The 12,767-nt window shown below is 37.5% G+C and overlaps 1 protein-coding gene across 1 annotated transcript; it reads right to left on the bottom strand.

The window, feature by feature from the left end:
* Positions 1-58: 58 nt before the first annotated feature.
* On the bottom strand, positions 59-1,130 carry LOC124297024 (centrosomal protein 20). Its single transcript, XM_046747587.1, has 3 exons — positions 765-1,130; positions 417-626; positions 59-297 (listed from the first exon to the last, which is right to left on the bottom strand). Exons 1-3 carry the CDS (start codon positions 790-792, stop codon positions 161-163), a joined length of 375 nt encoding a protein of 124 aa, XP_046603543.1. The 5' UTR covers positions 793-1,130; the 3' UTR covers positions 59-160.
* Positions 1,131-12,767: the final 11,637 nt, after the last annotated feature.

The following is a 12,767-nucleotide window of genomic DNA, read 5'->3' as shown; positions in this document are numbered from 1 at the left end:
AACTACACTTGTTTAAATAGTTGAAAGATAAGGAGGTAATCCTAAAATACTACATCAATTGCCATGCGATTGGGAAATACCACTTTTATTATAAAATGATTATAAATACACAATAAGAAAATATAGCACGGTTTCATATCTCAAGTAAATTCAAAAGGTCTCAAGTATTCTTGAGAGTCTTAAAGGTCTCCACAAGACTAATCAGCAAAGGTGAACTCTTCGTCTTGTCGTTCTCCTTTACTCCCAAATCTTGTGCTAAGAAAGTCCGCTCTATCGGCTGCTTTGGGAGTTCACATTCTGTAACATTAGAGTAAAAATAATTCTCAAATTAGATTTTTCTTTCAAGTTTTAGTAGCGTGGATAAAGAGCAGTGGTTGCGATTTATTTTCCAAATATCAAAACATGCATAAATTTACCTGCCATCAATACTGTCGAAGTGTACTTATAGCCAATCCAATCCAGGTATTCGCGAATTAATTCATTAAGGACCAAAATATCGTGCGGAGGATGCGGACGGGTGGATTTTTGATTTTTGCTTGACCCATCCAGAAGCTTCATTACTTCTGTGCGCATTTCTGCCTTCATGCTTCCCAGCTTGCCGTCAGCCTCCAGAGAATCTCTCACAGCTAGAAAAAAAAATAATATTTAATGACATAAAAGTAGTGTAGCGTCAGTGGAAGAATGCCAAGAGCTATGATAGTATGGAGATATATTCGTGAGACCTATAATACTTTAATATAGAAATCAATTTTTTCGTGTTTCACCATTGATCAAGTCCTTTTCTGTTGCCATTATCAAAGAGCGTTCGCAGCGTCAATCGATTCGGAGTGAATATGACCGCGGAGCTGTCAAACGGTAAAACAAACGACAGGTGGTCATGTAGAAGGTTACAATAAAGGGGAACATTCGTCTCAATTTTATTCATAAAATCGTTTTCAGCATGTTGATCTGATTTCCGACTTCGGCAAGTGACGCTGAATAACTGAAAAAAATTGATTGTCATTTCAAAAATAAAATATTCTGAAAGTATATGGTAAGTTATCGTATATCGAATGATGATGCTTTTCATTCGAAATCATCGTCGCGTAGAAACGGCGGACACACACGACGATTTCCGAGGGCTGCCATCTGGCGAAGCGAACTAGGGAGAAAAGAGCGAGTTGAGGCTGGATGTTCACCTTATTTTCGCGGGCGTCAAATTGACGAGGCAAAATGTCGCAGGCCCAAACCCACGTGGCTAGGTCAGTGGATCTCAATTATATATTTATTCGAGGAATTTAGAAATGTAGAATTGTTAATGAGAAGTGTGAAACAATGGAGGAAATGAAGAAGCGAGATGAAGTAGCCGATGATTTTCCGGACTGCGCGCAATCGATTCCTCTCGAAAAATTACGTCGATATAGTGCATCAAAGAATTGATTAGAGTATTTTTCAAAATCGGCCAAATTTCGACTGTATTATTCCTTTGTTTGCGATTTACCGAGCTCGGAAATTCTTCGTCTCAGAATCGTTTTGCGGGACTCTTTTTCCAATAATTGGACCCTCGGGATTTACTAAATACATCTTCGGTCAACGAATTTTATTCGACTGGAAGTCGCCAGAAAATTTCAATTGACGCCTGACGCGGTGTGCAACGGCAATTTTTCATAATATAGCCGCGTTCTGGACAGCCCGCATGGCGTTTCCGACCGGTTGTAACTTGTTTCCGAGAGCAGCGCGGCGTCAATCGGTTCCGAGCAGACGTAGTGAAACCACGTAAGCCGTAAGTCGAGAATTCAGATCTCCGTGTGCAGGCTTTGTATTCGGAACATGGCCATCCACCGATACCTTATGGTTTAAACAAATAGCTGTGTAACGTGATTCGATTAGCGAATTCCCACGAAACATATTGTGAATAATATATGAATGGCATGCAGCGTCTGGCCCGTGAGAGAACCAAGTTTCTGAAATAGAAACAGCCTGCAACATCGAAGGTGAGTTTGTTGTTTCAATTTTCATTCTATTCTGCAACTTCAGGTTTTAGCGATTTCGATTGTCGATTGTCTTTGCGTCGCGTGTCGTTTGTTTTTGTTTACGCGGCTGACTTTCGGTAAGTGCGTAGTTGCATTCTTAGCAAGTTTAACTCGGTCCGTTTAGTTTACTACGACACAAACAATTGCTAATGGGCTTTGAATCTAGTGTAATTATTACGCTGCATTGTGACAAGAAAATGCTCCGATAAACTTCCACTTTGTTTCTCTTTCTAACATTCTGAAAACACGGGTCTTGCGGAAGGTGACCTTTGTGCAAGTTGTGTCTCTGATTTCGTTTCACAGATCGCGTCTTTCACGTGGACACACGTTTGTGAAATGAAACTAATGTTACTGCGTAGTTGATTTTGGCATTGTTTCGTACGTAACACAAAACTGTAAGCGGTTACATCTTTTTTTTCCCAATTTTTTTCTGGAGATCTATCGGTAGAGGGATCCTCCATTTCGTAATCCTTTATTACCATGCAACAAAATCTAACGCATCACGGCGTTACTAATCGTTTCGAAATTTCGTGTGAATCTAAATCGTCAACTGTTATTGACTCCTCATGCCTGTTATGTTTTGGACAATAATGGTGAATTTTGAATGCTGTTTAAATCGTTATTAAAGTTACATTAAGTATTAACAAAATATTGTGTTATGTTACCTGATTGCAGAAAGAAACTGCAACAACGTTGATTGGCATATTGATCACCTAGGTTTAAAGGTCCTGTCAATAAACCTTGGAAGATATCACTGGGTAGCGGAACTGATGAATTTATTGCATATAAACGACAGGTATAAAACAATCATTTCTCACTTGTTAATGTAATCGATAAGATGTTCCAAAGCTTGGCATAAAACCAAAATTGCATGTGTTTAAACATTGAGTAAATGGTTGTTGAATTAGATCAAATATTAATAAAATTTTGTTGTTTTACTTGATTACAGAATTGAACTACTGTAAAAATGATCAAGGTTAACGAGTATCTTCATTAAGTGACACTGGTGATATAATGTTGGAAAACAAAATGCAGAAGCTGAACAGGTCAAAAGTTCTTCATTACATTTAAAGAAAATATTAGAAATTTTTCAACGTCTTATATGCTAATTTTGCAAAAGAAATACTAATAAAATATTGCTTTTTCTTACTTTTTTACAGGGGTACACTACATTACAGCACTATCGACCACATTCAGCGATGATCCAAATGACATAACCCAATCAATCGATCTCTGACAACAAACTAAAAATAAAACCACCCGCGATGAAGTGAATAGAACTGAAAGGTACATACATATTTGATATGATTTTTAATTACAATGTCCCTTTTGATCGTAAATGATTTAAGCTGCTCACTAATTTTAGGCATTTATTGGATATCTGTGCTTGTTTTATTAACCCTCTAGTATTCAGTTCTGCAGTTCATTTACAAATAATTCAGAAATCCCTGAAATATCATACAAGCAAACTACAGACAATCTGTAGTGACATGAAGTCTGATCCAAGTACATTGTGCGAGTAATATTTTATTATATTCTTATTCAAGTGTGATAAGTGTGTCCAACCACCATAAAACCTGAGATGCGACGAGAACTACTACATATGCATGTAAGGTGTGGAGCAACCCGGAGGAGGTAAGAAAACTTATCTTAATTATTGTTTGATAATTCGGTATGGTTTATTTGAAACCTAATTTTGGTTATTGCGTAACATGAGGTGAATAAATATAGAAGCTGACAATAACAATAATTTATCTCAGAACTGAAAATCCAGTTTGTTATTAATTCGAGCTTCCTTTTTCGCCTTTTCAGAGTTACGCAGAGACATCTGAGTAACTTCTCCATTACTCAGCAACGTTGGTGAGTTTGCATGTGTTGGGTTACGGGTATTTCCCTGGGACTCCTCTGTCACGTGGCGTGGCGGTAACAATTGTTACACGAATCTTCGATTTCTTAGCTGCATGGATAGGCTCATTCATGATCGCAACGATGCTTTACTTTATGTTGGATCATTTTTTTTTTCTGCAGTTGACCTATTTTACCACAGTGACTCAAAGTTAGAAATTTTGCACGTTGCTGAAAGTGTAATGAGCATCGCGACAGGTTACCATCACTTACTCGACATTCGCGAAAACAAGTAGTGCTTAGCTACAGATATAATTGCCTACCGATGTTTGAATTTTCAAATGACGTCGTTTAAGTGGTGAATACACCTGAGGTTTAAACATATTCCCATGATTGTTTAATCGTTAACATTTCAAAGTCTAGCTGAACGTAACATAATCAACTTGCATGATATATCTCGAATCATTTTAAATTTCTTGATACTCAGCAATTATCCACAACTACAGGCTTAGCTCGCTTAGAAAAATGCTGATCGGCATACAGGATGTTTTTAATCTATCTTACAAAAGGTTGATGTACCGATAGTCAGCCAGCAATCACTAAAATAGTACTTTCGCTGACTACGGTACAAAAACATTTTGCTCCCGACAGGTAACCAACGAAAAAGTAAGTCACAGTGACCACGGCGCAAATGAGGAAGAATAATTTGTGTTGGAAAGAATGGAGAATCGTTTAGAGCGAATATAGGTAATCGGGTAGGTAGGTGGTCGTTTTGGGATCCGTCGCGGGGTTTATGCATGTATGTGTGAATCTCTTGTCAACATTTCCGTTGGGTGGTTCCGTTGGGAATCAGGCAAGGGTAGGAAGGTCGCGATGTTACTAACTTTTGTAATCCACAGCGTCAAATGATCACAGTGATTTTTCTCCAAAAACACGTGAAAGACTTGGTAGAAGAGTCTCCAAACTATTAGTAAGCTTTCAAATTTTAACGAGGTTCAATTGCCCATTTCTTATCGCTCTGCAATCATTTTCCAGTCGTTATTCAATTTAATTATTTAGTCATTATCGATAATTACTTCATTCAATTTATCTCTGTGATCGTCTGAATGAGCAAACGCATCTTTGGACCATCTATCGCGTTCCGTGGTACGCTAGGTGGGGAGAGATGCTGAGCTCGAAGACTTCGCGTCGAAGAGGACCGCCGACCGTCACGCCACACAATAATGCATGCCCTCCAACCTCCCTCCCGGACTTGACTCGCCTCTTAGAAGAACAATTCGCATCGCGATGTGTCGGATTCAAAAAGACGCAGATGCGGATTGGGTTTCTATAGAATTTTGCGACAAGTCCTAGATATTTAAGGTTTTTTGACAGATTAATCGGTCGCGCCTTTTTGCGCGTAGATTAATCATGGAAATCAGACGCGCCTTTGGCGCGATGATTGATAATCGGGGTGACGACAGACAGGGAAAACCGGGAATAGTCAGGAAATTATGATGAACTATAGGGGAAAACGCACTTTTTTTTATAAATTGTTTTAAAACTTCAACAACGCTTCGTAAATTCAGTTAAGCTAACTGTCGGAAATGGTGTTGTTTAAATTCTAATTATACGTGCGAAACGAAGTAAAACTATGTGTTTTTTAGGTTCAAATTTATATATTCAAGGTGAAAAACTTCTGGAGCTTTTTGTCGTAAAAGCTGCCATTACCCAAGTTTCGTGGGAACACGCCAAGGAATTCTGAATTTTTTGACCGGAAAAGTCATGGAATTTTATTTCAACTAAATTGGCGTCATCCTGCGAATTATCGAGTGATCGCGTGGTATCCAGTAATCGAATGATCGAGTGATCGAGCGATTTAGTCCGGGAGGTAGCGACAGATTTCATTACACAATTTTCGCGAGCTTCATTTTCTTTTTGTTTGAGGTATCCGTGTAACATATAATAATAATATAAACGTCTTTCAACACACCCTCACGACGAGAGGTTACGGTAGAATTAAAATTACAGTAAAACATGAACAGAAAAATGTATAGTCGAATACGCGAAACTTATCGTACACATTAATTGAAACATACGAAAATCAAAGAATATTGTCTTCCGCCTAAATTCCACGAGACAACTCAACGAAATTGATTACAATGCTTCTTTTTATCGGAAAAAGCAGAAAAATAATATTCTTCCACCTATAAGATACAATAGGACGGTTCAGAAGAAGCCTTTTTTTTAGATTCCGCTCTTCTGTTAGGGCCTGTTGATAAATATGAGGATTGTAGCAGAAATTAATTTTGATGCTGGTAACAAAACTTACGTTGGAAATACTTCAGTTCACATTCCCAGTATTTCCGACGTAACTTCTGTTACCAACATTAGTTTAGGTGTTTTGAATATTATTGTGTAATAATGATACGATCAGTTTATTCGTCGCGTATGAAGAAGCGCTTGTAAAATGATGACCATTTCAAAATTTTGCAGTCAATTTTGTTTTTAATTATTCTTGCTGCAACAACATCATTTGTTAATATGGTCGTATCATCACATAGAGAATGGATCGCGTGTTCCCTACCTTAGCAATGCACAAAATATGTCCGCCGCTGTGCAAGCGAGATAGAGCATCGTTAGCGCTAATTGCTGTCTTTTCTAAGATCGATATTGACTGAATATCCCATCGACATAGCTCAAGCAAGACCGCTATTGGTTAAATATATTATCGATATAGCTTGAACAAGGACATAAATAGGCCTGAACTGCTGTATATCTCTTTCTATTCGGCGGATACGTTTTTGGCCTGCTCTGGCAGTCCATGCTCTATGTTGATGGATTAAATCATGCAAACGAGCCATCTCTTCACGTCTCAGGAACGTATGAAGTGGTTAGCCCCCGTTCCGATATTAGCTTCCAGTGTTTTAAACAATCTTTTATTTCTTTCGCACTGCCGAGTTCGTGAGCAGCTGGGCCTCAGTCCTACGGAGTTTTTAGCGCTGCCAGTTATTTTCGGAACGCACCCTTGGACGTCATGCAGCCTTGATGGACAACGGAATGTGACCGTGAATGCAGGAAAACGAAGTGGGCTGACATTCTGCAGGTGTCCAGCACTCGGTGAGTCCAGGTATCGCTGATGTGTTATATTATAGATAGTTGATTTTTCGTCGATCCGCTGCACTAGCAGAGTTGGCATTGCATTCACCTCTATTTTTTGCTCTTACTCTGGCCCTTGGACGTGGCAGCAAAATGTAAGCAATTTTCGAAATCGACACATCTAGTCTAAGTGTTAATTTGAGTCAAGTCAATAACAATCTCGTTGGATTTTGCGAAAGAAGTTCGATTTCGGAATAGAGTTCCTCAACCTGTTGTTATAAAACGTATCGAAACACGATATTGTATTTCATGAAAAATATGTACTGTTCATTGTTCATGACAGCGATTAAACGACACGAAATAGTGACTCGCACACGTTCAGTGATACAAAGAGCGTTAGTGAGTGATTATATAATGAGTTTGTTCGTACACAAGCCTGATTAAAGATATGAATCAGTAAGGAACATGGTAATTTACGACTTGTGACTCATGCGAATATTTAAAAAAAATGTGAGCAGCTTTTATAGAACTGATACCGATGTCAGGTATCCTTGTCAATATTCATTACTGACTTCTTTCGTTAAGCTTGTTGTACTGAATAATTTATTTTAACTTGTAAAGTTGCTGAACTGAGTGGATCAGGAATTTAAGTTATAGATGTAGTTTCTAGCTTGATCAATAATCAGATATATTTGTCGAATAAAATTCACATTATTCATATTTCTTTCGAAATCCTGTTACGAACACGTCGTTGAAATATTTTGACCAAACATAACTTGGAACCACTCGTAATGTTCCGACTTAACGGATTTCTACAAATTAAAAACTTCAAACTACAACGAAATCAAAGAAGAATTCGGCCGGCAAGGGAAAAATATTATATAAAAACATGGCGTACGAAATTTAGGTATCTAATGGTGGCACTGGACACACGCTAACTCTTTTTACATGAATTTCATTCTTCTTTCCATTTGTTATTGCCTGTATGTAATAACAACATACATTTCCAAAAGACATCACGAATGTCGTAACCACTGACGACCGTATCTTTTACGCGTGGACTTGATACTTCGCGTTTCTGAGACTGTTGTGTCAATGCTCTTCGTGTCGACAAGCCTGTATAAGCTTTTACCGATTGCCGAGCTGACGCAGACACACCTGACGAAGTTTTGCGACCCCGACGATAAGCAACTGTGTATTCGCGTTACGGACGCTTACCGACTGGCATTACACTTGCTTACCGCATTGTGGGTTCTTTGCACTTAGGAGCTTTCTATTGAACCAAAGTTTACCACAATTTGATGCCTTTCTTAGCGTAATATAATTCTCAAACAAAATATATTAGTATCTGTGTTTCATCAATTTGTTCCCAACGAGTTAAAATTAACCCCTGATTTAAACTACTCACAGATTCTAACCGTCGGGAATGAGAGACAAAAGAACGCCCTAGATCACACAGAAGCATACAAAATGTCAGCGCATATTTCTTCACGCGTTTCAATCAAGTTTTTTGCATCCTTCATCGGGGTTTACGTGAGATTTTCAGCAGCGCCAAATGTAATTGAGGTATTCAATTTACCGATTAGAACTGCATGCATCATTGAAGTAAAAATAATGCCGATCAGAATGATTTGAATACGGTTTGCCTAAACTCGGTAAGCAATATTGTGCTTAGACTCCCGAAGTTTTTAGAACACAAGCCAATATACACAGTGTATATAATTACAAGTCTACGTGCGAATCAGTCGGTTAATTCGTTTGTTACTTTTTTGCGGTTCCACGCTACCCGAAACTGCGGATTGGCAAGAATGTGGTTTCTTTCTTGCTCAAAGATGGAGCAAAAATTTTATACGTTCACCTACTTTGCATGCAAATTGATTTTCGTACTGGCGACAACTTTCAAACGAACTATTGATTTACCGGTCGAAATGTTTTACGTGCATAATTCGCTGCCTTTTTATAACTAATACACTTTCACGTTAGTCTCTGTCGCGATCTTCGCGAACTCTCAGGTACATACCTAACTGTTATATGCTCTGCATCTAACCCGATTCACTCCTGACATCTAAACAAACGGAGCATGAAATAATATTCTTGAAAATCAATAACCCAACATTTCTGAGGAGCTTTTGGTATGAATTTTTTGGAAATTTCTGTATATTCCACTAAGATGTTGGAAAAATCGATCGTTGAACGCTCTCCAAAAATCAGCTGGCTTCTTCAAAATTCGTGGAAAAGGTTCACACAATAAGATTGATAGATACATTTGATTTGTCTATAAATTGATTCGCTACAATTGCAATCCAACGCAGCGGATTCTTACATCTTATCATCAAGGAATTCGCAGTTTAGTCGATGTTATATTCTCAGTTTCAAAAAATTTCATTCAGGTTCGATGGTTTCCTCGTCTGTTTGTCGAGAAGAAGATAATTTTTTGAGAAATTTATTCAAAATTACAATTCAAAATACCGTTGATGAATTTCACTGTTAATCGAACGTCAAACAATCGTTACAATAGCACGGCTTATGTATTACAAAAATTGTATAGAATTTTGATAAAACGAGCGTCTTTTCCCAACGACAGGTGTGATTGTCGTGGATACTGAGTCTGATTTCCAGCTAAAGAATTAAGCGCACCTTTGTACAGGTTTTTACATGAAACTGAGCTCGTTACCTGCTTCGTAATTAGTCAAGCCTCGTCTTATCATTAACCCGGATGTGGCTGTCCGATCTGGATAGATTTTTTCCGATTTCACCTGCGAACCAGAGAACCGTAATAGTTGTTACACCGTGGTAGAAAATTTTCTGCAAATTCGCAGATAGAAACAGAGGTTCAACAGACTCATCTGCCATTTTGCAAACTTTTTCAATTACACGGATACTGGACGAAAAACACAATGGCACACGTTGTTAAAACAACTCTACTTTTCTTCTTCTTCTTCTTTTCCTTATTCTTCTCTCTTCCGTTGATCCGACAAATTCCTTGGCGGCTTATTACGAGTCACGGATAGAAAGGTAACAAGATAAACAAATGCCTTTTATGGACCGTGTCTGAATTTGTAATTACTAACCGGCCACTTTTTATCCTTACATCTTCTTCCTTGTATACGCGGTCCGACTACACATAATCACATATATGCACATATGAGGCATTCCATACCATATCGAACTCTTGACGATCGAGTCGTTGATCGTAATTAATTTTTTGATGAAACTTGCGCCGAGTGATTCGAATTTTTTTTCTTTCTTCGCGAAGAATTCACCGCGTAAATTTTTCTCAAAAATGAATATTCACATAATAAATAGTGTTCTCGCTAATCGAGCGATTATCGTGAAATAAATTTTTGTGCAATATGAAACTCGCTAAATCGTGTTTTTTTTTTCTTGTTACGTGATTTGTTTATATGCGATGCCTTGCGACACGTGTTGCGCCAAAAGGTGAATAAAATGAAAAAAATTGAGGGTGATATTTGGGTTCAGGTGGCATGGAATGCCCCATATAATGTATATATACATGTATCCGGGGTAAATACAGACCGGTAGATACGATGTCGCGTCGGCGTGAAATAGGACTTTGCTTTGCTCGCAGAAAAGTGTGGGTACGCAACTGGTTCGATCTCTCTTACTCGTCATCTCGTTTAATCTCTTGTAACTCGTTCATTAGCCCTGTTCTTCGTGTAACGATACCGTATCTTTTTATCTACAAATGAAACCGTATCATTCTCTAAACCTAGATTTCGAAACTGACGAACCGCATTTTATGCATATTAACCGTGAATTTTTATCATTATTATACCTGTATCACGCGATTCTCAGATCTTCAAAGCTCACCTAATGGCTACCTAGTTTTGCTAATTTTGCGTTCTCTCCTTTCATCGTATCTGGGAGTAGAACTTGATCGAGAGAGATTTTTGTTATATTTTATCTCGCAGCAGTCTGTAATTATTATTAGAGACATTCTCAGGTCAGCCTTTTTTAATAGATCGCGAATTTCTTGGATTATCTTTCTCACACGAAACGTTCCGATTCTTCTACACTTCTCAACGTCATTGCATAATCTTCTTTTTCGATATTCAATGCAAGATTGAGCAAGTTTTTCAGTTTTATGAATAAGTATCGTATTGAAAAATCTGCCGCTATTTCAAGGTTGAACGATCCGTTGCACAGGTGAATTCTCATTCCCTTTTTTTTTCAGGGAATAAGATAAATAAAGTAAATAATGTACGAAATTTTCATCAACGCGTGTAAAGTGTGCAAAAAAAAAAATTAGCCGATTTCGATTACGTCACGTAATAATCACCCGAATCAGGATCAAAGTATCTGCAATATTTCATCTATTATTCAACCGTAATGTATAATAATAGCTAACGGAACGAGGAGCCGTCAATTCGAAATACGAAATAACTCTTCCTGTATTTAATTTCATAAAAAGTCCGATCGTCGGAACTCGAGTAGCGGTCGAAAAATAATCAAGTGTAAAAAAAATAATATACAATAATATACATATGTACAATGGCTGGTTGCACGAATGATCGTTAGATCGACGAATGAGTCGAACCGTAAGAATTAAGATCGGCATCCGATCTGTAGCTCATTGATCTTCTTCTGATTGTAGCTTCCCCGAGTTCATCGCCACTGCGGATGGTCATTGGCCATTTCGTGTCGGTAAATTATATCCTCAACTATTTTTATCAATCATTTTTATAAACTCTTCAGACGTCGGCTATTGACGTCTAATTAAGCCGGTGAGAATTTAAGGGGTTATATACAGTTAGAAGGCCGAAAAAAGCGAATTTTTCAGATTTTTTTTCTGAGAAAACTTTCAAATTTATTCATCTGAAAATTTGTACACATATTATGCTTTCTTCTAACTGTATTTTAAGACTTACTATTAGTAAAAATATTTATTTGGAAAAGAGCTACAGCTGATCTCCGGGAGCTCCTCTCAAAAAAGACGTTTTGTGGTGATCACTATATCTTTGAACTGGATCCTCAGAAATTAAAAAACCAAACAGATTTCGTTAAAGTAATGTTAAATCTAGTAATTAATCGAAGGAATAAGCAAAATAAATTTTTTTGACAATGTGGCGGTTTCTCAAAAAAAGAAATCGATTTTTGACCAAAATTTCGGCCCTAAATTGTTTATAAAAAAAAATATATTTACCGGTGAGAAAAAATCTTCGATTAATTACTAAAAAATATATTTAAGAAGCTCGTGTTAAAATTTGAGACCAATCGGTTTAGCCGTTTTCGAGTAATGTTGGTCACCGACTTTGTAAACACCATTTTGAGAAAAACGCGTTTAAAGTTTGGGGAGAGAAAAATAAAAATTTACCTTTCAGGTATAAAAAAAAACAATAACACACTGTTGCTTTACGCATCTAAATATATTAGAAGGGAACATTTACGATAGGCAGGTGCATAAAAGGGACAGCGTTCCAGGTGAACCCTTTCGCTCCGGCCTTGCACTTTCAAGCACTCTGAAACGCCTTTTCAAATTTGCGTGTAACTTCGGAAATATTCACCGGAACGATATGAAATTTTCTGTGTGTATTCTTAAATATATGTACATTGAGAAAATAAAATAAAAAAAAAATCGATTTTTTGAAAATTCTAACTGTATATAACCCCTTAACTTGAATATAAAAAAAAAAAGAAAAAAGAAAAGCAATGCAAAAGGAAGATGAAAAAAAATCACCCCAATTGTGAAGGGATTCGAAAATGTGTAACCGCGATAGAGAATTCTCGTTCTTTCCGAGCCTGATTCCTTCTTGCAGGAAAGCCGCTTATTATATATATCGTAAGATCGAAGTACGTGGTACCAAGGAATAA

Source organism: Neodiprion virginianus, chromosome 2 (genome assembly GCF_021901495.1).
Source record: "Neodiprion virginianus isolate iyNeoVirg1 chromosome 2, iyNeoVirg1.1, whole genome shotgun sequence".
NCBI lineage: Eukaryota > Metazoa > Arthropoda > Insecta > Hymenoptera > Diprionidae > Neodiprion > Neodiprion virginianus.
This window is presented reverse-complemented; position numbering and strand designations above follow the sequence as displayed.